This window comes from Motacilla alba, chromosome 27 (assembly GCF_015832195.1).
Source record: "Motacilla alba alba isolate MOTALB_02 chromosome 27, Motacilla_alba_V1.0_pri, whole genome shotgun sequence".
Taxonomy (NCBI): Eukaryota; Metazoa; Chordata; class Aves; order Passeriformes; family Motacillidae; genus Motacilla; species Motacilla alba.
This window is the reverse complement of record NC_052042.1, coordinates 4,401,250-4,427,357: the sequence shown is the minus strand read 5'-3', so window position 1 is coordinate 4,427,357 and position 26,108 is coordinate 4,401,250. Positions and strand designations below refer to the sequence as shown.

The window sequence follows — 26,108 nt, the reverse complement described above, 5'->3', positions numbered from 1 at the left end:
CATTACCCTCCTCAGATCCTGCCTGTGATGGGGTGAGAGTGGCTGGGATTGAGTTACCTGTGTGCTTGAAGGTGAGACCTGAGAGGAAACTGGGTGATGTGGCCAAACTGGAGCTTCTCGTGCTCTCTGCTGGTGGCTGTAGCTTGTGGTGTTAGTGAGCCCAAAGCTGGGATTTAATCCAAAGTCAGAATTGCCTTTTGTGGTTGATTTTCAGCTCCCACTGACTCCGAATTCAAGGGCACACTCTACCCTGAGCAAATTCTGCCCTCTGAAGTTGCTGCTTATATGTGGTTTTACCTCCTGCCTCATCAGCATGACAAAGGGTGCTGCCTGGAGCTGCCTGGAGGGATTTGTACAAGAAGCTTTTAACAATGGCCGTCTCCAAATTGGACAGAAAACTACACGGTTTTCCCTCAGCATTTCCCGGTGTAATAATGGAGAGCCTGGCAGGCGTGGATAGGCAGAAGTAATAAATGTTGCTGTTGGGGGCAAAAAGGAAAGCAGGTAAAATCTGTTCAAACTGTGGCATGGCTTGGAGTCACTGCCTGGGAGAACAGATTTAGAGAGGATGGGACCAGAAGAATGAGGGTATTGGAACCAAAATGAGGACATTGGACAGAGGGAGTGACTCTGGGGTTTGTGGAGCCTTGCAGGGTTGTGGTGGTGGGTGGGTGATCCAAAAAGAGCAGCTGTGAGCAGGAGGAGTCCGTGGTGCTCCCTGGTTTTGTTCTCGTCCTGAGCAGCATCTTGGGCACACCTGGGCATGCTGTCCTGTCTGCTCTCCTCGCTCATCCATCTCTCCTGTTCCTGCCCTCTTGCTCTTCCACATTCAGCCCTGCCTGGCAGCCCCAGGCTGATGCTTGCCTGGCCCTTGCCTTGGGCAAGGCTCAGCGACCCAGCTTGCTGAGAGCAAGGCGGGGACCCAGCTCCCTGCAGGATGTGGAATTGCAGCGCCGGGAATTGCTGAGCTGCATCCTTATTTCATGGTTTCAGAGCTTACTTTGCATGAGTTCTGCTTTCCCCCGTGTCAGTAGTAGCTGGGTTACTTTGCCAGCTCCTCCCTTCCCCCAGGTTCCTCCAGGCGGGAGGTGAAGAATGAATACTCTTTAATGTGAAGGCACTTATTAATGCTTAATCTCTCAAATATGTCACTGCTTTTGTGTCTAATAACAGGGCTTATTGTCAGGGCTGTCTGAGGCCCGTGCTCAGCTCCAGAGCAGGTTTCATTAGCCACTGCTGCTCACGTCAGCAGAGGAGTTTTGGACTCCGTGGGCTTGTTTGCTCTCTCAGCATCCAGGAGCCTCCTGGTGCTTAAGTTCTTAAAAGGAAAAATCCTGCTTAGGGCTTGAGGTGTTTGTGTCCAGGTGAGCAGCACCTTCCCAGGGCCGGGGGGAACGCCAGGCTTGGGAGGGAGCTGGGCGGGTGGAAAGGGACTTTTTGAGTGAGGGTCGCTTGGCACTGGAGTGCTGCAGGCAGGAAAAAAGCTTCTCCTCAGTGCAGAGGGGCAGCTGTTTGAGGTGGGTGAAGCTTTTGGCTCGGTGGGGAGAGCAGAAGGCTCCTGCCCGCCTCGATAAGGGATGACAAAGCCGTGGCTTTAGGTGTGGTCAGAGCCTCTCCAAACACGCTGCCTCCATTCATCCGCGAGAAAAACAAGCAGTGCTGACACACCAGCAGCCCTGCGTCTTCCAGCCTTTGTTTTAGTGATTGAGAGAGAGCCCGTGACCCCGAGGAACGTGAATGGAGCCCTGGGAACCCGAGAGCAGGAGTGAGATTATTTCGAGGCAGAAGTGAGGCTGGGAGGCAGGCGGTGCCTTTGTACATGGCATCCATGTGACAGCAGAGCTGCATTTAGAGCTGAAAGAGGATAAAATCCCCGAGGACGCTGATTGCACCTCGTTTATTTTTAACAAATGTGCTGGGGGAGGTTGAGCTGGAATTCCGAGACTTGGGGCAGGCTTAAATTCGGACAATTTCCCTCATCCCTGTGAGAAGAAAGATTGGCACCAACTGGGCTAATTCCTGGGCAAGAGGAAATGCATGTGGATTATGGATTTTTTTTTTAAAAACTTTCTCTTCCTTTAGCCTTTGGGTTAGGAGGGGAAATAATGGTTTTACAACTCTTTGGCTGAATTTATGGTCCTGTTCCCATGTGGACTGTCACTTAGTCACACTGCCTGCATCTGCTTGTGCTGCGAATCTGCTCATCGGCCCCATAAAACTAAAATCAAGACAAGACAGATTGCTGCTTGATTGTCATCCCGAGTGGCCCAAACTGGGCAAAGACCAGCTGGGGAGAGACATCCAAGAGCTCAGCAGGGATGTTTTGGTGTAAAGGTTTTTATTTGCTGTTCATCCTTACTATAAAACCCTCGTCTGTCTTGTGCCTCAGCCCGAACCGTGCTCCCTTGTTAGGAGAAATAAAGGTACAAGTGCAGCTACTCTTGGGTTTTTGTGTTAGAAGGAAGAGCTCTGGCTCTCAGATTCTGTGACCTCGTGCAGGGTGTGGGGAGACCCGGCCGCCTCCCATCTCAAGTCCCTTGCTGTTCATGTCGTGGTGTGCAGAACGTGAGCAGAAACAGGCACCAGTGCCTTGCCAGCCCTGGGGCAGTGGGATCAGCAGCTCCTGGGCTGGATCTCCCAGGTGCTCGGGGAGTGTGAAGCTGTTGGGGTGCTCACCTGCTTCCCCTGGGCTGGCGTGTCCCCGTCCCTCCCCTCCCTGTCAGGAAATGAGGATTCTGTTATCCCTACGCTCAGCTCCCCTGCTGATGTTTGTTTGTTTTCTCTCTTGAGCTTTTCCAGATTAGGGTTTTTTTTTTCCCCCCCTGCATTTATCTTCTTACTGACCCGATACAGATTTAATAAAAAAATGGAGCTTTTCGTTTTAGTAAATACAGTTGTGAACATTTTAGGGAACAGTGTTTTTCTGCTGTTATGCAACAACATAAAAGCAAAGCAGAAACACTTGATGAATGTCCTATTGTTTGTTGTCTTTTGGCATTAAAGAATGAAAGATGATGTTCAGGAAACACACTGTGACTTTTGACCTCATCTGAAGAGCCTCTGAGTCATGAAAAACAAAAATAATTCAGCAGAGCCAGACAGAAGCTAAAACAGGAGTGGCAGAGCCCGCTGGGGTGGCGTGGTGGCTCTTGGGGTGAGGACAGGTCCTGCTGGAGCCCCGAAAGCTGCTGAGATCTGACGTGTTTGTTGCTTTCTAGGCTAAGGAGCCAGTGTGTCGAGAATGCCCGACCCTTCCCTGTGTATTTATAGAGCGTCCTGGTGAGCTCCTGCTGCATTCCAGCGCTGCCACTCACCCTCGGGGAGCTGGAGCTGGGCACGGGGGCCGGGGACTGTCTGGTGCCCAGTTTGGGGTGTCAAGTGGCTGGAAGTGATGGCTTGGTGAAATGAGCACAGAGTATGGAGTGTAGGGGAGACTGGTGCTCCCCTGCAGGGGGGAGCTGGGCTCTTGCAGGCTAGGAATGCCAGTTCCAGCTCTGGGATTGCCAGTTCCAGCACTGGAAATGCCAGTTCCAGCACTGGGAATGCCAGTTCCTGCACTGGGAATGCCAGTTCCAGCACTGGGAATGCCAGTTCCAGCTCTGGGAATGCCTGTTCCTGCACTGGGATTGCCTGTTCCTGCACTGGGAATGCCAGTTCCAGCACTGGGATTGCCTGGTCCTGCACTGGGAATGCCAGTTCCAGCACTGGAAATGCCAGTTCCAGCTCTGGGAATGCCAGTTCCAGCACTGGGAATGCCAGTTCCAGCTCTGGGAATGCCAGTTCCAGCTCTGGGAATGCCAGTTCCTGTCAGCACTGCTGCTGGACACCCTGTCCTCTCCCTCCGCTCCCCTGGGGAAGTGTCTCTGCCATGGCACCCTGGAACCCACCTCTGCAGTCAGACTTGGGTCCTGCAGGAGGAAAGCAGGGGTTGGATCCTGCAGGAGGGAAGCAGGGATCCCTGGGGAGCCTCACCTGCCTTGGCTTCTCCCCCGGGACAGGCTTTCTGTGGCTGCCAGAGCCATGCCAGCCATGGTGGCGTGACAGTAGCTGCAGCAGATGGTGCCGTTGTCATCATTTTATTTTCTATGCATGTGCTGAAACAGCTCAAAATAACTTCAGAAATGATGGCCCAATCCGTGAAGAATGTTTTCCTGGCCCTGAGAAAAATCTCCTGCAACATTAGTGGCCACAAGGCTCTGCTGGTTCTGTCTCACCTGCTCTGGCTGGGATCGCTCACTAGACTGGAGCTGTGGCATGAAGAATCTTTCATATTTAATATCTTCATTACTGTGGCAGCATTGAATATTCACAGAACTCCTGTCAGGGTGCAGCAAATGTTGTCAGCACTGTGAAATCAAAGAAAGAGGAGCAGCTGAGATCAAAGTAAGCAATAAACACATACCTTGTGTCCCACAATGTCTTTTTCAAGCCTGAGGCAAAACTTGGTGGGGCTCAGGTGCAGCTGGGTGGTGGCTGGTGCTGGCACAGCACTGGCCTGGCAATTTTTGCAGTCAAACGCAGACCATTTGACTTAACCAGAATGTGTGCACCCTGCAGATGGCCCAGGGCTTGTGTTTGACCCCCCCTCGGGCTGCAGGGGTGTCCCCAGCCCTGGCTCTGTGCACCCCTGGGTGCTGCTCTCCTGGCACAGCTGGGTGGGCAGAGCTGTGCTGCTCCTGCTGGCCCGGGGCCGGGGCTGTGCTGCACAGCTCTGGCTCTGAAATGCAGCTGGTGTGAGGAGGAAGAGCAGAGCCTCTGTTCACAGCCTGCCTCAGACACCCCATGGGTGATGGATCACCTCTGCCTGGGTGGGGATCTCACCCTCCTGGTCCTGTGAGGCTGTTCCATGTGAGGCTGGCTGGCAGAGTGACTTTTGGGGTATTTCTCAGCTCTTCGATTGGCTGAATTACGTTGCAGGGAGCTCAGGAGGGGTGGAGCAGTGTTCAGTGCCCTCCCAGATGGGCTGTACTGGGGGAGATGGGGGTGACCTGGATCCACCAGCCTGTCCCTGCCTTGGGAGCTGGTCTGGTACCCGCTGGAGCGTGAAATAAATTCTGTCAGCTTGTTTCTGGCCTGATATTAATGAAGAAAATTGTGATAGCCATGAGACCCTGCCGGCCACACGAAGTGCCCTGTGTTTGTTGGATGGCAGTTGTCCCCAGAGCAGGTGAGCCCTGCCAGGCTCCTGTCCCCAGACTGCTCTGCCAGCAGGTCTGTGCTCTGCTGCTCATCCCGGGCACATCCCTCACAATTCCACGGGAGGCGCACAGGGGAGCGTGGCAGCCTCACTTAGTGGGGATGGATGCCTGCTTTTCTTTCTTCAGGCAATGCCATCTCTCCAAAAGCCATTTCTGCCTCCTCATGGTGCCGCTTGCCAGCCAAGGTAAAGCAGTCACTTGATGGGGCAGAACAGCTGTTGTGCCGTCCATTGTCCCAATTCGTTAAGACGCCAGGGGCATTTTTTGGGAACTTCTTTTCCCTCTCCCTTTTTGGTGGCAGTGGCCAGGCTGGGGGAGCAGTCTGTGACAGTGTCCCGGTCTCTGCCGTGCCTGGTGTCGCAGCCACATCTGGGCATGAGCCCAGCCTCGGGAAGGCAGTGCTGGGGGAATATCAGCCTTCCAGCATTTTCTGCTAAGTGAATAATGGCTGCTACAAGCCCGAGAGCTGTCGAGCCTGCCTTAAACTGCGGCAGCAGCAGGGGGATGCTCTGATCTGCAGCAGGTTGGGCTCAGCCTGGGATGGGAAGAGTCAAAGAGAATTAGCTGGTAAATAAGATCTGCCTTCTCTTTGATCCGCTCTACGTGTTCAACTGCTTAAAGGCTTCCCAAGCATGCAGGATTTTGGGGAGGAGGAAATTATCCCCCCATCGACCATCTCAGGGCTCAGTGGGATGCACGACTGCAAGATGCTGTAGCAGGGGGTGGGAAGAAATCCCAAGGCAGCCTGGCAAATCCCTGCCAAAGAGGCTTCCCTCCCCTCTCCACAAAGAGCCTGCTGAGCACACAGGGCAGCTTTTAAAACTGCTGCTGCTTCCTTTTCTGCTGCCACGTAAGCCCTTCTGATCAGAGCTCTAATCTAGCTAAAGTTAGGGGACTTAGGGGCAGCCTGATTTTTGCATCATATTATGGAATGAGCTGGGTGATCTGGAGGGCCAGCACCTCCCTGGGCTGTGGCCACCCTGAAACACCCTCCGAGAGCTCACGGGGAAGGCTGGGGTCTGCACTGGTGCTGGGAAAGGCTGGTCAGGTCAACCAGGCCAGAAGTGAGAAGGAAATTAAGAAGGGGTGGAAGATCAAGGAAGGAAGATCCATTTGGTGCCAGGAGATGCTGTGGGTGGAAATGGAGATGCTCAGGTTTTGGGGGAGGTGAAGGTGGAGCAGGTCACAGTTGTTTTATTTGGGCAGAGAGGAGACGTGCAGACAAACCCATTCCCCCTCTCCTGCAGCTCAGGCCGTGGCTGGGGTTTTGTGTTGGATTATCTGGTCTCTAATTGCTACCCTGCTCTGAGGCAGCTGCTGAACTGGGCCTAAGCTGATTTGGGATGGCAAATTCTGTTAGTTTAATTCTCTGCAGCCCTGAGGAACTTGCCAGCATGCGAGTGAGTGTTCCTTGGCTTTTCTCTGGCCACGAGCCTGCTCTGCAGACCCCCGTGGTGACCCGTGGCAGAGCTCTTGGCTGTGAGCAGCTTTGATTCGTAGGGCTGCATTGGTCTGAGAGGGACTTGGGGGAATGGAGTGACAGGAAAAGAAAATGGATGTCCATGCTGCTGTGATGAGACTCCTGTGCCCCAAGAGCTGTTCTGCTGTGAGCCCAAACCCCTCTCATGTCTCTTTGAAAAGTGTCCAGCCCCTGGAGAAAGGGGCAAAAGTTTCACACCTCCAAGGAGTTACTTAAACTATAATAAATAAAGAAAAAATGCATTTTGGAGACTATTTCTTTTGCAACTCTGTCCTGTTGCTCCAAGAGGCATCTGTCTGTCTTTGAACCTAAAAGAAGTTTTCCGTCCTCTTGACTCGATATCCTGAAATTCCTTGCAATTTCTCAGCTCGCTGCATATTAGTGCCTGCAATTAATGAGATCATCGTCCATATTCCTTCCTCTGTCAGCTTCTGGGAAAAACAGCACTTGGAGAAGTGCACAAAGGAGATGAAAAGGAAGTTGCTTATGAATTATGAACAGCCTTTCAGGCTGATGTTGTTTCACGGTGCTGTCACTCTGTTTTAATTATGTAATCCAGACGGAATGATGCTTTTTCAAAGCCCTGTTTGTGTTTGATCACCTTTCAGAGGTAACACTTAGCCCGTGTTTGTTGAATTTTCATTTTTGACAACAAGAGCGAGTGCTTTGTGCCCTTTCTGATTAAATAATGGGGAAGGAAGATGCTGAGCAGGAGACAATAGCCAAGAGGCTTGGCCACATCTGGGAGTTACCTGGGTGATCACTTGGGTATTTTGTGGGTGTTTTGTGGGTATTTTGTGGGTATTTTGTGGCTGGCATGAGGGGTGGAGCTGCGGTGGGGCACCGGTGAGTCCCACAGTGTGCAGATCCATCCAGCATCTCCCCGGGCGCTGCACTCTCCTGCTGCTGAACCGTTCCTTTCCTTTCTCTGTATTTCCTTGCCCGTGTGCACCAGGGCCCCTGCACCACCCGCAGGCAGCGCTGCCAAGGCCGGGTTTATTTTGGGCTGGGCTGTGTAAGTCGAGCCTCTGGTCCAGCCTTGTGATCCCGGGCTGGTGCCTGCTCTGCTCGGGGACAGTCCCGGGCCGTGTCCCCTGCGCTGTGCCCACCGTGACCCACTCACCCCCTGGCAGGAGGGGCTCTGGGGAGGCTGTTCCCCTCTCCGTTGTGCCAGGGCTGATGATGTCTGGCACAGATTACCCAGCTGGGTGCCCCTGGATCTGCCCTCTCCCCCTCAATGGGGCACCTTGGTGTCACCTTGGCTGCAGCCTTGGGTTTATCTCCCTTCCACTGCACAGAAACTTTCTGCCCAAGGGTTAAGATTGCCTACCAGCCTTATTTTGGGCTCTGAACCCTCCAGAGGGTGCTGGAGGCTTTGTGGGGTTTTTTTTGGGTTGCCCCGGGGCTGCAGGGTGGGGGCCCTGCTGTGCTCTGGGATGTCCTGGCTGTGCCCAGTCCTGCTGCCTCTTTGGTGGCTGGGCAGGAATTGCTGCTGCAGACTGGACGTGGGGCCGGGGACAAAGAGCAGCTTTGGGCTGACCTGTCTGTGGCCTTCCAGCATCTGTGGGAGATGGGGAATATCGGGAAATATTTCCAAGGACCTGCAGTGGTGGGACAAGGGAGTGGATTCAAACTGAGAGAGGAGGTTTGGGGTAGATATTAGGAGGATGTTCTTCCCTGGGAGGGTGGGCAGCCCTGGCACAGGGTGCCCAGAGGAGCTGGGGCTGCCCCTGGATCCTTGGCAGTGCCCAAGGCCAGGCTGGACAGGGCTTGGAGCAGCCTGGGGCAGTGGGAGGTGTCCCTGTCCAAGGCAGAGGGGGCTCTGAGTGGGCTTTGATGTCCCTTCCAATGCCAGGCGGGCTTCAGGTCTGGAAAATGTGAGGTTTGGAGGAGCTGTTAATTATGGGATAGGCTGCTGCTTTTTAGATAGGGTCCCTGGTTAAGGAGAATAGTTCTGCTGGGGATGGATAAGGTTCTTTGGGGGGTTTGTGCTTTATCTGTCATGCAGAGGGTGCTGTTCAAGTTTATCTCTGTGCAGCTTTCTTTGCTCTAATTATGCATCACTGAGCCATTGCTTCAAGGCGGGGCTGGTTTTACATTTTTAAGAATATTTTTGAATTTTTTTTTCCCCCTTGATGTTATGTTTTTCTCTGAGAGGGATTTCCCCTTCCCCCACTCAAAAGGAAAAACAAAGAGGATTATCATTGTGGACTTCTTTCAGAATTTTCAGTCCATCTTTGAGAATTCAAATCTAGAGTATGCCATTTTAATAAGATTTAAATTCTCTTTGGTCATAGGAGTTCATTACCTGAGTGAAACCCAAGGCCAAGCTGAGACTTTCCCTCCCTCCCGTGCCAGCTGGAGGTGGTTTTGCTCCCCACTGATGGTGGCTCAAGCACAGGGGACTCTCAGGAGCAGCAGGAGGACGCTGTGCTCCATCTGCTGGGAGATGTTTCTGCTCTCCAGAGCGATCCAAGCCTCGCCCCCACACCTCTGTGTCTGAAGGAAGGGGCACTGGGGCGTTCCCTGGGCTGCAGCTGGGTTTGAGGTGGCCCCAGGGCCCCCTGAGTGTCTCAGTGATGGATCTCCGTGCTCTCGGTCATGCTTTCTTCCCTGTAACAGGAAGGCAGCTCTTCCTCTCAGATTGTCTCTGAAAAATTAATGGCTGCCATCCTCCCGAGCCCCCCGAGCTGCTCGTGCCATGCCATGGTGGGAGTGGGGGCTGGCCCTGCCTGTCCCTGAGCAGCACAGGCAGGGAACAGCATCCCCAGCTGCTCTGCACGGCCCTGGCCACTCCTTTGTGCTGGAGAGCCCTGGCACTGGCTGCTCAGGGCGAGCAGGTGACCGCAGCCCTGCCCACAGCAGCCTCCTGCCTCTGCTGAATCACAGCGCTGCTGCAGCACCAGGGCTGCAGCCCTGCATCCCAAAAGTGCAGGGCTTACCCCTGGCTGCAGCCCTGCATGCCCAAAAGTGCAGGGTTTTCTCCTGGCTGCAGCCCTGCATGCCCAAAAATGCAGGATTCTCCCTGAGCTGCAGCCCTGCATGCCCAAAAATGCAGGATTCTCCCTGAGCTGCAGCCCTGCATGCCCAAAAGTGCAGGGTTTTCTCCTGGCTGCAGCCCTGCATGCCCAAAAGTGCAGGGTTTTCTCCTGGCTGCAGCCCTGCATGCCCAAAAGTGCAGGGTTCTCCCTCAGCTGCAGCCCTGCATGCCCAAAAGTGCAGGGTTTTCTCCTGGCTGCAGCCCTGCCTGCCCAAAAGTGCAGGGTTTTCCCCTGGCTGCAGCCCTGCATGCCCAAAAGTGCAGGGTTTTCCCCTGGCTGCAGCCCTGCATGCCCAAAAGTGCAGGGTTCTCCCTGAGCTGCAGCCCTGCATGCCCAAAAATGCAGGATCCTCCCTGAGCTGCAGCCCTGCCTGCCCAAAAGTGCAGGGTTTCCCCCTGGCTGCAGCCCTGCATGCCCAAAAGTGCAGGGTTCTCCCTGAGCTGCAGCCCTGCATCCCAAAAGTGCAGGGTTTTCTCCTGGCTGCAGCCCTGCATGCCCAAAAATGCAGGATCCTCCCTGAGCTGCAGCCCTGCATGCCCAAAAGTGCAGGATCCTCCCTGAGCTGCAGCCCTGCATGCCCAAAAGTGCAGGGTTCTCCCTGAGCTGCAGCCCTGCATGCCCAAAAGTGCAGGGTTCTCCCTGAGCTGCAGCCCTGCATGCCCCAAAATGCAGGATCCTCCCTGAGCTGCAGCCCTGCATCCCAAAAGTGCAGGGGTTTCTCCTGGCTGCAGCCCTGCATGCCCAGAAGTGCAAGGTCTTCCCCAGGGGGATGCTGCCCATGGAGCCAGCAGAGGAACCTTCAACAAGGAGTCCCCCCTGCCTGGTGCCCCAGGAAATTGTTCAGAGGCAAGAAAGGACCAGATGGGGGGAGAAACTTAACTGCTCTTCTCCAAAAAACACCCGGGAGGAGGAGAGGAGAGGAGAGGAGAGGAGAGGAGAGGAGAGGAGAGGAGAGGAGAGGAGAGGAGAGGAGAGGAGAGGAGAGGAGAGGAGAGGAGAGGAGAGGAGAGGAGAGGAGAGGAGAGGAGAAGGGAAAAGCCTCATGTAGATGCAGCACAGTGGATTTGGGAGTGCTTTGCTCTGCATGTGCAGCTGGGAAGCAAAGGTGTCTCTGCTGGGAGCTGTGTGAGAGCAGAGAGTGGCTGGGAGAGCAGGGGCTGCTGCTGCCATCCACATTTTCCTGCCCAAGCCAGGGCAGTGCTTTGGGAAAGCTGCTGTACCCAGTGCCAGGTGTGTGTTTGGGGCTCAGAGGGCACTCCTCCACGTGCACATGCACAAACACAGCACAGCAACACGTTTCTGTGTCATTTTACACTCAGGTTTGTGCCTAGGTTGCTTCTGTGATCCCTGCAGTAGGTTAATTCTATATTTTAGTATTTCAGTGCTGTAAATAATATCAAGCATCAGCCAGATGATCATATATTCAACATGATCCTTTGAGCGCTGGGAAGAGGCAGCCATATGTCCAAATAATTAGGGCCCACCAATTAGAGCAAAAATTAGATACTTAATTCTTTCTTATTTTATACCTCCATTTTTATGGGTGATTTCATTCCAGTGAAAGTCCTCCAGCTTCCTTGGTTCTCCAGTCCTGTCAAATGGCTTTGTAGCTGTCTAAGGCTGTAATTAAATTGCAGAGTCATCTTGCTAAGGCTTAAAAAAAAGCTGGGTGAGAGATCTGGTTACTGGCCCTGGAGTTTCTCTCATGTGGTTCCATACGTGCAGTTAATTTATTGCGAGCAGACAAAACCACAAATTTCCTCCTTGCTGCTGGTAACCTGAGCTCCAGTGCTGGTGCCCGTCCCTGACGGTCATGGCAAACACGTGATCACACTAATAGCTGATTATTAATCACTGCCAATGGCTGTAATTATACCAGCTCTCAGGAAAGCAGCTAAAAGCGCTGTCTGTCCATCCAGCACAGAGCACCCTGCACCCTGGGGCAGATAATGGTTGTTGGAGGCTTCATTTCCTTTTGCAGATCGATGCAGTTTAGAAAAACAGCTGGGGGGTTTGGCACCTTCCTGCTTCCACCCCAGGCCTGTTTGCTTTGCTCTGCGCCGTGGTGGGGCTCTCTGAGCCCTGCAGGAAGGGTTTGGGGTTAAAGCAGGGACTGTGCTGTCCCCTCACAGCGAGACCCTCTCCTCTAAGATCCGAAATCCATCTCTGGATAGTGCTGGTGTCCCCCCATGTGTCACTTTTGGATGGCTTTTAAGATGATGAGCGTCGTGTGGTAGCTGCGTATCCCTGCCGGGTGTCTCCACGGGGATGGGAGGATCCCTTCCCCCAGCAGCATCACACCTCACCAGCAAATACATCTCTTGGGAGACTGGTTAAACTGGGAAATGCAGGGTTTGGGGCGTGCCCCAGGAGTCAGTCGGCGCTTAGCCTGCTGCTCGCTGGGACCTCCTGGGGCAAAGCTGTGCCACAGCAGTGTCCTGGGTGCACCAGGGTGGGCGTTTTGCTTGGGACATCTTAAATACCTGTGGAACTTGGATGCAGCTGGCAGGAGTTACCTCTGGGTTTGTTGTGAGGGGTGCAGTGACTGGCACGTGCTTTTGCTCATGCAGGAATGACCAGACCTTCCCTTTGCTCCTGTTGCGTCAGGTTTTGCCTAATGGGTGTTAGTTTTTACTCTCCTTTTCAGGTACCTTTGCTGAGAGGTGGCAGAGCAGCCTCAGGACACCACCATGATGGAGGATCACGCACCTGGCCAGGAAAAACACTTCTCATCAGGTGAGCACGTCCAGGAGGAGGTGAAGGACCTGCCTGGGCTGCTGCTGGGCTAAGGAGGGAGAGGGAGAACAGCGTGGGGGTGTGAGGGGTCCTTGGAAGGACACTGTGGGTCAGCTGGCTGCAGCCAGGGCACCACGGGGAGCCCGCAAGGTGCTCCAACATGCACAGTTGTAGCAAAATGCTGCTGGTGGATCCCACTGTCCATCGAGCAGAATAACCCCAGACTGGGGGCCATCCCACTGCCACGGCTTTGCAAGTGTGTGTTTGTGTTCACTCCTCGGTTTGCTAAGGAAACACAGCACTGTTTTTATTTGGGGTCACAGCTCGAGGATGCTGCTTGCTGCCTGCTTTCCTCACCTGCACAGGGACCTGGGGACAGCTGAACAGAGAGCTCCGGGAGTGGGGGCCATGCTAGAGCCTTCCTCACCATATTTCAGACCTGCATTTCTTCAGAAGCTTTTCCTTTCTCATTCCACCGTGCTCCACAGCTGAGCTTGGAAACCCGCACTGCCAGCAAACCTGCTGGGACTCACTCCTGGCTATGCTCCATATAAACATCATCTTAATTTCCTTTTCTTGAGGTGCTTTGGACACCTCTTTGACCAGATAAATGGATGGCCTCTGTCCTGGAGGGAATCCACAGCCTCCATTCATCCCGTCTCTGTAGCGCATTGCGGTCCGATGGCTCCCCTCAGCTTGTTTCACACATCACAGGTTCCCAGGGATTTCACTTCTTCTTTTCCAAATCACTTTTTCCAGCTCTCATTATTTGATTTGCCCGCACCCTTGCTGAGGGGAGACTTGTGCCTCTTGCCCTGCTCTTCCAGAAGACTTTTGCCACCGTTTCTTGGCACAGAATGTTGTCCTGCTCCAGCCCTGTCACAACCATGGGCTGGTTTGCAGTCCTGGGAGTGCTCAGCCTGCTCTGGGAGGGAGAGGACAACAGTGACTCAGAAGCTGCACATCTTTCCTCCTTACCTTGCTGAGATCTCCTTGCCTGCTTGTGCCATGCTTTGCTGTTTCTGCCTGTCCAGTTCACTGGGCTTTTCTTTTGCTGGTGGGTTTCTGTTTGTTCCTTTTGGTGGTCACCCTGGTGCTTTTGGTTGGCATTTTCACGCTTTGCTTGCTTTTAGTTCAGGTGGTTTTTACTCTCCAGCTGCAGCTTCTTGCAGCTGTGGATCTGGGCAATGAGAGTTGGTAACCCCCAGGCCCCAGCTCATAGCCAAGGACTTGTTGTAAGTATTTGAATGTTTTCCAGGCTATCCCCTTCAGATACCAGTCGATGATGGATCGGATGAGCCTGTTTCTGAAACATCTGACGCTAAGAGCACCCCAACTACGGAAGGTGGGAGCTCTTTGACTTTCTGCTTTGGAACCATGATGGATGGGGTCGTGGTAAAGCTCACCACAGAGTCCCCGTGCCGTGTCCTGGTGGGGTTTCTCAGGAGGAGAACCCCCTTTGTTAGTCTCGTCACTGGAGGTGTTTGCTGTGCTGCAGAATGAGATCCTGAGCTCTAGAGGTGCAGAGTGGGCTGGAAAGCAGGAAAGGTGAATTGTTCGTTGCAGCTCAGGGAGTTGCTTGTGGTTTGTTTCCTGCAGACTTTGCAGGGGCTCTGCGAGGTCCTGTGTCCTGTGTCGAGTGACACAGGTTTGTGTCACTGTGCTCTCCAGGTCCTGAGTGCCTTGTGGGTAGAAAGACTCTAATTCCAGAGTGGTCTAGAGACTTGTTCAGTGTTGTAATTACCTTCACTTTTTGCGTTCCTCTGGCTGCTTTAATCCCAAGGATCTGCCTTTGGAGACTGGAGGTAGAGGCTTTAGCTTGCAGAACTGTTCTGAAAGGCAGGAAGGCTGGGCAGAGATGCTGGGCAGTCCCAGCCCTGTCCCCCTGGAGGCGTGGGCTGAGTGATGGTTGGGAAAGCGCCTCAAGAAATCAGGAGATAGAACCTATCTGGGGCAGGAGGGGATATTACCCTGCTCTCCAGTTGGAGTGGGACTGTCAGGACGAGCAGCCACCCCTCTGGCAGGTGGAGCCAGGCCAGGTGTCCCTCTGTCCCAGAGCATGATGCAGCCACACTGGGGTGTTTTGTGCAGCCCAGGGGAGCTGCTCTGTCCTGCTCTACACCAGCCGTGTCTCCACGCAGGATTGCTGAGCACCAAGGGCTGCTTTTAGTGGTGGATTTTTGGACAAAAAGGCAAAGCCTTCAGAAGTGTAGGGAGCAGGTTGTGGCACATTGTGTGGCAGGGGGCAGCTCAAGGTGTCCCTGTGGCTCTGGCTTTGCCGTGTCATGCTTAGCTGTTCCCTCCACCAGCTCCTCTGGCTCGAGGAGGGAGCTGAGTGCTTCTCTGAGCAGAAGGTTCTTCAGGCACATCCTGGCCTCCAGAGGGCTTTGCCTCTCAGCAGCTGTGTGAAAGCTGTGTTGTTTTTCAGATGCCACAGCACCTTTAGTGGAGGAAGGAGACCACGAGGATCAGGGTGGTGCGGAACAGCACGGGGAGATCCCAGAAGGAACCACAGGTGAGGGAGACCAAGGTGCAGCTTCATCTCTTGCTGCAGACAGAGCAGAGAGCTGGACTGGTCGGCGCTGTGAGGCAACACCACGGAACCTCTCACAGGGACACTGCTCCCAGTGCTGCTTCCTTCTTCTCCAGATAATTCCTCACTCAGAGTTGTCTTCTTGCCTTCCCCATCCTGGGGGGAACTCGCAGCCTTTTCTTCTCTCTTTCTCTGCTCCACATCTGACAATCCTTCTGTCTGGTGTCTCTGTGGTGGCTTTGGCTCCCACCTCCAGGCTCCTCCCTGCAGATCCGGGTTGCTCCTGTACCAGCAGCCCCCGGGTGCCTGTCCTGCAGCTCTTGGGCTCTGCCCAGCCCCGCGGGTGTCTTTGGAGTGGCAGGTGAAAACCAGGCCACTGCAGCAGTGCTTTTAAGGATAATGCAGAGGAAGTGAAGTGACTAATTCAGCCTGAATGCCCTGTGGGCAATCACTGCACCTGGGCCTGGTTTTCCAGGGAAGGATGGGGCCTTCCAGAGGCAGAGCAGGGAGTGACTGTGGCAGTGCTGTGTGTGGGAGAGCAGGATCTGGGAGGGCAGGTCTGTGCGAAAAATGAGGACGTGTCCCCTGTGCCATAGCCAGTGGCTTTCCCTGGAAGCATCAGGCAGGACCTGAGAAAAGCAGCGGGTAAAAAAGAGCTTCTGCCAGTGCCAAGCACTGAAACAAACTCGAAGCAGTGAAATTTCTGTGCTGCATCCAGTCTCTGAGCTGCTGGCGGAGCCCTGGGCTGAAACACAGAGGCTCTGGTGCAGGATCTGACTGTCCCAGGGAGCCAGTGTGTCCTGAACTGCTTGGAAAAAAATGGGGAAAACAGAAGAAGTCCTAGTTTGACTGGAGAACTGTGGCATACCAATATAATTGTTTAAGCTAGTTTGAAAGTAGTCATAGAATAAACTGAAAAAATGCTGATGGAGACAAACCACCACCACTGTGAAGAAAACCATGCTTCTCTGATGTACCTGTAGTCCTGAAGTTCAGGATTTCTCTAGAGTTGTATCAGGCTTGGAATTACTGGTCTCACACAGCTTTTGCAGGGTTCACAGGTTGGTCACAGACACCAAGAAGGTGAGCTCAGGTAAGAGACATTCATGGGAGTGCTGCTGGCCGTGTAAAGGCCACGTGGGGGTAGAAGAGGATACGCATCCACAAGTTTCCTTGCTCCTCAGCAGCCTGCTTTCTGCCTGGAAGAGCTTGTACTAACCTGCCATTTAGGATGTGGAAGCTGGTGAGACACTGCTGTGCTCTGTAGAGCACTGCTGAACAGATCCCAGATCCATCATCGGTGTGGGGAGACTTCCTTTCTGATGCTGCCCTGCTGTGATACAGCAGAGATCCTGCTCATTCTGCTGGGCAGCCTCAGCAGGGAGGCAAATTCATTCTCCAGGCACATGCTTGAACTTAACTCTTATTTTGATCATGCTTTTCCCCTTCTTTCTCCGGCCTGGGAGCAGCTGAAGAGGCGGGCGTAGGAGCCACTCCCAACCTGGAGGACCACGCTGCAGGAGATGCCACTCAAGGTGGGTGAGCTGCCTGTCACTGGGAGCAGTCGTTGCTGCCCTCGTGTGCAACTGGTTGGTGGTGGCTTGGGAGTTTTGTTCTGTGAGGAAATGCTCTGCCCTGCTCAGCAGCTGGGCAGTTCTCCCTGTTCCTGGCAGAGCAGGGCCATACGCACTCGGGATGTTCCAACATTCTCATTTTGGGGAGTTGCAGCCCCTCAGACACCAGGTTTCCCTCTCTGATGGCCAAAATCACAGTGCTTGTTTGTCCAGCTGCAAAACCAGGGCGTTTTCCAGGCTGGAAAAGCTGCTGGACAGGGCTGGGATGTGCTGGAGCCAGAGGAGCTGCTCAGATTGAGCAGAGGCAGTGCAGGCCCTGTGCTCACACATGAAACCAGCCAATTGTTTAATTTCTGTGACTTTCTAAAGTAAAACAGGACTCAAACCTACTCACTCATACCCTGACTTCAACATGAAGGGATTTTTCTCCTCATCCCCACCCCTTGGGGAATGTGAGTGAGGAGGGCAGACACAGTGGGCAGCGAGTGCTCTCACAGCATTCATTTTGTGTCTGCTTAGATGGGCTGAAAAATTATCCAGGGACCCTTTGGCTGCCTGGAAAGTTTCTCTTGACTCTCCTCAGTTCAGACTTGAAGGAAAATTGGTTTTCCCAAAGCCCCCAGTGCTTGCTTGATTCCCTGGGGCAGACTTAGGGCTTGACTCCCTGTGGTGTTTCTGTCCTGCCTGCACTGCACACCACAGCACTAATTCAGTGTGCTGCTTAAAATCTTAGTCAAAAGCCATTCTGTGAAGCAGTTTCCTTTGCAGTAAACATAACAAATCCCTCCAGTTGAGCAGTGTCTTTCCTCTTCATGGCTCCATTAGTGCATCCGTGTCTTTTACAGAAGTAAATAGGTTTTCCCTTCTCAGCTCAGGGCAGAATTCAGGTTGTTGTTGCTTTCCATACACAGATGAGCACAATTCTGTGCACTCTGCTCCCTGCGACCAGAATGAAACCTTTACTTGCCTGGCCAGTGGTTTTTGGACTGTCAGCTCTTCTAAATATGAAATAGTGGCTCCATTATAGAAAAGAAATCAGGATTGTTAGTGGAGAGGGTTGAAGTTCTCTCTGTCCTGGTTTTAGTGCTGTTTCTCACCAGGTTTTTTCTGCCTTGTCCTGGGATCTTTCAGCTGTCACATACAAGGTCTTTCTGGGGTTGTTTCACTTAACTGTGATATTCTTTTAAAATGGGGAGGACACTGATCAAAGACCAAGTCGGTCTTGACTTCATCTTTTCTTGTTTTAGTCTTGTTTGTCAATCTGCCAAAGCCACAGTTTATCACAATCATCTCAGGGCTCTGATTTAGGCTCTTTACCTGATCAGTGCTCAAAGAGACCAAAGAGTCCTTGAAGCTGAACCAGCTCATCCTAAAAGAGGCACATTCTTACTGGGCTGGTGACTCCAAAGCAATGTACCCAGGTGAATTCTCCATTGCTCAGGGCATCTTTCCTTCAGCTGAAGTGATTGCCAACAGAAAAGCTCCAGCTCAATTGGAAGAGCTGGCTTCAAGCAGCAGTTGTTGGGTGGAATTGTAAAGGTCTGTGTCATGCACAGAGCAGTGACAGAACAGAATCCCCCCTTTCACACACACATGCTCCAAAAAAGAAAAGAGAATCAGACAAATCTTTGTCTCTGTGGCCTCAGGTTCTGGGGTTCAAATATCACTCAGCCCAAATGATGGCAGAGCAGCAGCACTGGAGCTCTCAGGGGGTGCATGGTCCCAAACTGCTGCGACCCTGTGGCTACAGCCACCTTCTTCTTCCCAGTCCTTTCTCTGCTCTGGCACGGCATGGGAGTGCCCTTCCCAAGCTGCTGGGCAGTGGGAATGATCAAAGGGCAAAGCAGAGGTGGTTTGAGCTCTGAAGCCAGTGCTGCGTGTGCCTGAGATCTCCCGAGGGGAGGGAAGGCCAGCAGGGCTTCCGTGAGGTCAGGAGGGAGGACAGAGCTCTGGCCCTTGGGGCACTGGCCAGCAAACTGATGGTCCAGTGGTGGTGTTTGGGAAAATGGGAATGTTCTTGGCTTCTGGAAACCTCTACAGCTAAACCAGCTCAAGGAGAGCAGGGTGAACCCAGCCGCCTCTGAGCCGGGCCCAGGCAGGAGTCTGACCTCCCAGGTGCTGTTCCTGATTCCCGTGGGGATCAGAGCTCTCTAAAGGCAGAAGCCACTCTAGGAGCCAGCTGTCTGTTCAGTGGGGTGGGGTGGGACTTGCTTTTTTCTCTCAACTGTCAGTAGAAATGCTGAATCTTTCCCATTATGAGATGTTTGACATGCCTGTGCTAATTTCTTGCCCATGCTTCACACCCCACGTCTTCAACTCCAGGCGAGCCGAGCTCTCCGAAGCTCCAGCCTGGCCCTCAGGAGCGTGTGGGAGAGGCAGGAAAAGGTGCCAGCCAGCCCCCAGAGCAGGGGCTGGGGCCTCAGCAGCCACCTGTGTCCCGTGAAACCAAGGCTCCAGCAGCAGCTCCCACCAGGATCGAGGTCACCATCCCAATCCCCCTGGACATGTACCAAGGCTCTGGAGCCCCCGAAGGCAGCAGGGAGCTGTGGGACCAGGGAGGCAGAGAAGGCAGCAGTGCAGAGCCAGAGCTGGGCCTGGCAGGAGCAGGAGGCGCAGGTGACCACAAAGATGGACCATCATCTGCTTTGTGTGCCAGAGCCACGGCCAAAGAAGGTTCTGGTGGGCAGGAGAGGGATGAGGACCGGGATGTTGATGAAACTTCTGAGCAGGGTTTGCCTTCCCTCGTGGATCAGCGTGTTTCTCTGGGACCTGAGAAGGGCTCGTGTCCAGCGGCTGCCCAGGAGACTCGTGAAGAATCTGATGGAGAAAACAAGCCCAAAGGTGTCCTCAGAGACACCCCAGGAGAGGCACTTCTGGCTGAAGCTGGGTCACATCAAGCAGGAGAGGACCAAGAGAAGCGAGAGCTGCTGGGGGGAGAAGGAGGTGCAGACACCGCCCCATCAGAGCCTTCTGGAAGTGTCTCCCAAAAAGAGGCTGAGCCCAGGGAGGGAGAAGATTCTGGGCCCGTGCTAGAAACAGCCAAACCCGCTGCTGAGGCAGAAGATGATGTGAAGGATGAAGATGCTGCCTTGGGAGAGGCTGTGCCGGCTGCAGGGGGCTGCCGGCCGCCCAGGAGGAAGCCCGGTGGTCTGGCTGCAGACAAGGCCAGTCGTGTCCCCCTGCTCAAAGGTGTGTGCTCCAGCTGCTGCCCTGGTCCAGCACCGCAGCTTGCTGCCACCTCGGCTCCTGCTGCTTGGAGATGGCCTGGACCGTGCTGTGACTGACCCAGAGCGCTGCTGCTCCCTCCCTGCCCTCCCTCTCCACTCAATCCTGGGCTGGATTGACAGACCCTTGTGCTGCCATTCTGCGTGCCTTGCATGGTGCTGCCGTGTCCCTAATCATGCTTTTTTCACCTGTTTTTGTTTTGGTTTCCTTGGATCTGTTGGGTGGGCGCCTTAACTCCCACCTGGCGCCTTCCCTGAGAAGACGAGGACCTGGACGTGGCTCTGGCATGTTGGAGTGGGGCTCACCTGGCGTGTGCAGCTTGTTCCAGCAGGACACGTGCCATCTGGTTTGCATGTCTGCTCCGATAACTCTTGGAATTGGCTTTCCTAAAGAGGAGGGAGGAGGAGAAAGGCAAGGATGGCAGGTCTAACCATGGAAAAGCTCCCACGCTGGTCCTGTTTCTTGTACCTTCCCCTTAAATATCAGCTCCTGACTGCTGCTGGGGGCATGGTCTGCAGCCAGCAGGACCTTTTCCCACTGCCAGGCATGTTCATTGCTCTTCCAAAGCATCCTGCTGCCATCCCAGCTCTGGATGGGGTGTCCCTGGCTGTGCCAGCACTGTGCTGGCTCTGGGGGCTCAGCAGGAGCTGCCTGTCTGTCTGGAGGCATCTGAACAGTGTGTGGGGCTGGGAGGGCAGCCTCGGGTAAAGCTTTGAGTTCACCACTAAATGCTCGAGCGTCCCTTAGACCTTTCCTTTCTGTTTTCCAGCTCTCCTGGGTTCAGGAATGTCCCAGGGGCCCAGCTCAGTGGCCAAAGGCAGCTGGTGCTGCGAGCTGCGGAAAGGAGCCAGGGCAGCAGGACACTTGCTGGTGTCTCACCGTGTTGTACCTCAGCCCTGGCTCTCCAGGGCAGCTCCTGGGCCCAGCTCTGCCTTTTCCCCCAGCTCCACATTCCAAAGCTGGCTTGGCTGCTCCCATTAGCCTGGGAATGCCGCTGGGCTGGGGCTCTGCTGCGCGGGGCTCAGGCAGAAATTGCAGATGGAGCTTTTTCCCCTGGAGCCGAAGCTCGGAACGTATTCCTGTTGTTCCCTGTGGGATCAGCAGCAGGGCAGCTTCCCTCGTGTGCTGCAGGGCTTGCACTGGAGCCTGGAGCCACGGCGGGGTGGGCAGGCACTGCCCAGACCCAGCCAGCTTCTGGTGCAGTAGAAGTTTAATTATTTAATGGTCTTTCCCTTCAAAGACAGAGATGCTTGGTGGCTGTTTGGCTCCAGCCTTGCTCCAGTTCAGCTGAACTTGGGAGGGGTCAGGGCTGGGTGAACAGCATTGTCCATGCCATCAGGAAAGGGCTGATCCCCCAGGACAAGTTTCCCAACGCTGGGGAGAATATCAGCAGCTTCTCCTCCCAATTAGTTGAAGATGGGGGGAAAAGGGCTTTGTTATGAGCGCCTTGGAGTACGAACTTTATCTCCCCCCCATTTCTAATCTCCTAATTAGACTGACCCAGGTGGAAAGGGGCACCGTGCTGGGAGGCAGAGAGCAGCCTGTCAGGAGAGATGGGAATTCACAACAGCCAGGGATAAAAGTGCTCTGCAACGCCAGCTGAAGAACCCCTTAAATGAGATCACAGCACTGCTGGACTGGGGCTTCCTTCAGTTTGGGCTCTGTTTATATAATTGCTAGAGCAAGTGGGTGTTTCAGAGACTCGTGTGTGGGGCTGAAGGGAACTTTCTGTGCTGAACTGGATGGATCCCGCAGAGCTGGGTGGAAATCTGGGCGAAATGCTCCCTCACAAAGCTCCCTGGTGTGTCTGCTCCCCAGGGCTGACTAAGGCAGGATCATCTGCTAGCACAGAAGGAATGTGTTCGTGGAGTGGTGGAAGGATTTCTGCAGGAAGTGGTGGCTGTGTCACATTTCTGAGAACAGTATTGAGCGTAAGGGAGAGCAGGGGCAGGGAAACACCCCAGCGGTGTGTTGCCATCTCTGGAGTTTATGACCAGTGCCAAGAGGTGTAACTGTGTGTTTCCATCTGTCAGGTCGTGTTGACAAGGAAGGGACCGAAGCTGATGAAAAGAAACCCAAGGTAAGCTAAAATCCAAAACCAGGGGTGACACCTGTCCCTGCTCCTGGCTCCCCTCCTGCCCTCCTGCCCTGCTGTTTGCCTCTTAGGAAACCTTCCCATTATGTTCCATTTTTCTATTTGTTTTCAAGAGTGTTTTTATTTTTTTCTTCCCTCCCCTGGGTTTGGATGGTGCAATCCATGGGTTCTTTGAGGGTGAGCAAATGGTCCAAATCTAAATCAAGCACGTGGCTCACGAGGGGTTGGGTGGGAGGTTGGAGAAATCATTTTATCAGCCCGGGACTGAAAAGCAGAAGCTGACCTTGGGGCAGACTCAAAACTGCACTGGGGACAAGCATAACTGTGAAAAGAGCAAAATATGTAATTTAAACATTAAATTAAATAATCTAGGCCTCGCAGATCATAGAACATCCTGAGTTGGAAGGGAACCACAAGAATCATCGAATCCAACTCCTGGCTTGCACAGGACAACCCCCAAAAAAGATTCTGTGTTGTGTTCTGGGTGAGGAACAGAGTTTAATAATGGGTAAATCCCAGAAGCTAAACAATAGCTGTCACACTGGTAATTTGGAGGAGGTTTAGCTCAGCTGGCCATTATCCTGGTTAGTGCCTGAGTGGGATAATGGACAAGCTGAGGGGAAATGCAGTGGGTGAAGAGTTAAAGACGAGGAACAGAATTATTTTCTAACACTGAAATTGGTTATTTCTCTGTGTACAGCCCTGGCAGTTCCTACCCCGCACCCAGCTCTGTATTGCACTTTCTAATCCTATTTAATGTCGCTGATCCCATTTTATTTCCCCTCCCATGCTGATTTTCTTTTGTTTTTGTTCCCATTTTATTTCATTTTCCACCTCCAAGAAATCCTCACCTTGCCCTGCCAAACCCCCTGGCTCCATGCCCCCCCTCCGGCACGCAGCCCCTCCGAAACCACCCTGCAGCCCTGCCAGTGCCTCCAAACGAGCCTGTCCTGCCTCCCCCCGGCCTGCCAGCTCAGGAATGCAGGAAACAAAAGCCAAGGTAAGGGACTGGGCTGGGACAGAGGCCAGGGCAGCACCTGAAGGCATTCCTGGCATTCCTGGCTGGTGCAGGTCCCCCTGCGCCCGGGTTTGCTGCTGGGAGGACCCAGCACACAGCACAAAGGGCTCCTTGCTGCAGGTGTGACCCCATCGTCCCCCTTTCATGCCCTCCCTTGTTTGCAGCTCTGTCTGTGTTCCACAGGTGAGTTTGGGCTGTGCCAGAGCTGCAGGCGCTGCACGGGGTTAGGGGGTGCAGCACATCTGTGGCTAATCCTGCAGGGTGAACAGAACCTCAGAGCTTTTTCCCTTTGTGGCATTCAGACACATAAAAAAAAACCACACCCGTGGTGAGGGAAAGCACAGGGGGAGTGCAGGTCACACAGAACCACAGAATCCTGGCATGGTTTGGGTCAGAAACCAGCTTCAATCTCATCCAGTGCCACCCCTGCCATGGCAGGGACACCTTCCACTGTGCCAGGCTGCTCCAAGCCCTGTCCAGCCTGGCCTTGGGCACTGCCAGGGATCCTTCTCTGGGCACCCTGTGCCAGTCACAGATGCTGTATTTTCACATACATGCATTACATTACATACATAAATACAGAATTTATCTTCTGCACAAAATTTTGGCAGAACAGGGGAGGCCAAAGGACGAAATTTAGAGAGCAGAGGTGTGGCTAGGCCAGGTGTGAGGGTGCAGTGCATGGCGTAGCTGAAGCCGAGGGCTCACCTGGGAAAGGTCACAGCCCGTGGGACACAAAGTGTGAACAGGGACATTCCAGGTGTGGGGAATCCCAGGGAAAAGTGGGAGGATCTCACATGCTCTGATCCGAGGGGTGGCAGCCTCTCCCTGACGCTGACTGAGGGGTGGCAGCCTGTCCCTGACGTCCCCTCTGTGTCCCCAGGGCCCGGAGGCGCGGGGTGGCTCCAAGACGGGCTCGGCGCGCGCGGGGCAGGCGCAGAGGAACTCCACCAACGCCACCCGCATCCCGGCCAAGACCCCCACGGCCCCCAAGACCCCTCCCAGCTCCGGTAGGTGACGATGGCAGCGTGTGCTGGTGGCTGGCAGGCGCTGCTGGGCAGTGCCAGGGGTTAATGACTGACCCCAGCCCTCTCCTGGCTTCCCTGAGTCCGGCCCTTCCAGGTGCTGCTCAGTGCCTGCGTTCGTGCAGTCTCCAGTGGGTAGGACAGGCCAGTTGCTTTATCCTGCGGGATTTCCTCAAATTTGGAAGATTTAGGCAGCTCCTTTTTTTTTTTTTTTAATCCATCTACCCGTTTTCTCTCTGATGATATTCACAAAGACCAGGGGCAAGAGGATCAATTCTTCGATTACAGGAATGGAGATTAGCCCATTATGCTCAGAGAAGAAAACCCCAGAAAGCATCAGGCATTGTGAATTTCCATTAAAATGGTGCATTTCACTGGATGTATACATATATTTCATACTTAACCAGAGCTGCATAAAACCTTAAATCAATTTAATTTTCCAGCTTTATTATGTTTAAGCATCTTTCTCATTCACTAAACAGGCAGAAAGGAGCAGAAAAAGCCACCTCCTGCAGCAGCAAAGACTGAGAAAGGTGATGTTTAAGGGTCTTCTTTTCTTCTTTCATTTCCTTTTCAAACTGGGGACAGTACTAAGCTGCTCAGCGATCAGCCTTAGTTAATTACAGAAAATAATTTCGTGAAAGTGCTTCCAAATTTCTAATAGAAAAGTGGTTCTGAGTGTCTTTTTTTCTGTAATTCGTCCTGCCGCGCTCGGGTGGGGAGTCTTACTGATGATCCAGGCAATGGAGACCATCTTCCTTCTGGGATATTAGGAAATTGCCTTTGAATCGCAGTTTTTCCTTCAAAATGGAGTAGAAGAAAGTGCAGCCAGCAGCCTCCCCCTGCACTGGGCTGTTGGGTGGGCTCTGGGACGAGGCAGAGCAGCCCCCACGGGCAGCAGGGGAGGGCTCCTGACCGGGGCTGTCCTGTGTGCAAACTGCAGGTGAGCAGCCCAAGTCCGGAGACAGAAGCGGTTACAGCAGTCCCGGCTCCCCCGGGACTCCAGGCAGCCGTTCCCGCACCCCCTCTCTGCCCACCCCACCAGCCAGGGAGCCCAAGAAGGTGGCAGTGGTCCGCACCCCCCCGAAATCTCCCGCCTCTGCCAAGACCCGCGTCCAGCCGGCGGCCGCGCCCATGCCCGACCTGAAAAACGTCAAGTCCAAAATCGGCTCCACCGACAACCTGAAGCACCAGCCCGGAGGTGGCAAGGTAAACACGGACTCTGCTTCCTGCCCGCGGGGACAGCACGTGCTTGGACGCTCCCTCTGGGCTGCCAGGACCTCCCTGGAGCAGCAGCAGCCGGGCACTGGGCGCTGGGCAGGGCTCCAGCCTGACTCGGCTTCACCTGGAAGGGTTTGGGTTGGATGCTTGGCTGGGATTCCTTGCCTGGCTTAGCACAGCTCAGCTGTCCCGTGGAGAGCTCCTGGTGGGGGAATGGCATTCCCTGGTGGTGCCCAGGCAGGGACAGCAGGCTGTGAGCTGCAGCCCTGAGGAGTGGCAGGGACGGGGCCGTGTTTGTGAGTGCCACCCTGTGCCTGCAGCAGTCCTTGCAGCGCTGCAGCAGAGCACAGGCAGGTCTGTCTCCTCCTCCTGAGGGTCTCAGGCTCGGACCCCACATTTCACCAGATGTTGGGATTTTGGATCCAGCCCTGTTGGCAAGGTTTTGGGTTGTGTTGTGCCACAGGGTGCTGCCATCTGGCTGCACAGTGCAGGGTGGCACGGCCAGAACTGGTGGCACTTCTGTCCTTTCAAACACTTTGCACTCCCAGAAAAGCTGTTTCACGAGAAAAGTGACCTCTGGGCTCCAAGGGCTTGGGAATGAGGGTCTTGGGATAAATTCTGCAAGCCTGGCAGGGGACACTGCCTGTCCTGGGGGTGGCACTGCCTGTCCTGGGGGTGGCACTGCCTGTCCTGGGGTGACACTGCCTGTCTTGTGGTGACACTGCCTGGCTGCAGACCTTGCAGAGCCGTAACAAACGTTCCCTGAGTGCTGTGCATGACATTTTGTGTGAGCAGGTACCTCGGTGGCTCTGAATGTTCCCCGTTGGCATGGGGGGGAGGCTTTGAGCTGGCTCCTCTGCATCCTGTGAAATGGCAGCCTGCTTCTCCATGGCCTTTCCAGGCATTTTCCACCGTGGCTGGCGAGTCACTGGCTTTGTGCCACCATCCAGGGGGGCTCTGGA

At 54.1% G+C, this 26,108-nt stretch overlaps 1 protein-coding gene across 28 annotated transcripts in view; it reads left to right on the top strand.

Moving 5' to 3' along the window:
• The window catches only part of MAPT (microtubule associated protein tau), a 43,396-nt gene that overhangs the window by 6,467 nt on the left and 10,821 nt on the right, over nucleotides 1-26,108 (top strand). For 5 of the 28 annotated variants that reach the window (XM_038163353.1, XM_038163347.1, XM_038163340.1 and 2 more), the window contains exons 2-11: nucleotides 12,367-12,455; nucleotides 13,714-13,800; nucleotides 14,884-14,970; nucleotides 16,458-16,523; nucleotides 18,885-19,751; nucleotides 21,821-21,867; nucleotides 22,724-22,882; nucleotides 23,784-23,910; nucleotides 24,408-24,458; nucleotides 24,869-25,134. In XM_038163353.1, the coding sequence (XP_038019281.1) occupies nucleotides 12,410-12,455; nucleotides 13,714-13,800; nucleotides 14,884-14,970; nucleotides 16,458-16,523; nucleotides 18,885-19,751; nucleotides 21,821-21,867; nucleotides 22,724-22,882; nucleotides 23,784-23,910; nucleotides 24,408-24,458; nucleotides 24,869-25,134 (1,803 nt within the window). In that variant the 5' untranslated portion in view covers nucleotides 12,367-12,409. Of the gene's footprint in view, nucleotides 1-12,347; nucleotides 12,456-13,713; nucleotides 13,801-14,883; nucleotides 14,971-16,457; nucleotides 16,524-18,884; nucleotides 19,752-21,820; nucleotides 21,868-22,723; nucleotides 22,883-23,783; nucleotides 23,911-24,407; nucleotides 24,459-24,868; nucleotides 25,135-26,108 lie in introns of all 28 variants that reach the window. The other 23 variants (XM_038163354.1, XM_038163349.1, XM_038163343.1 and 20 more) reach the window with 15 other exon arrangements.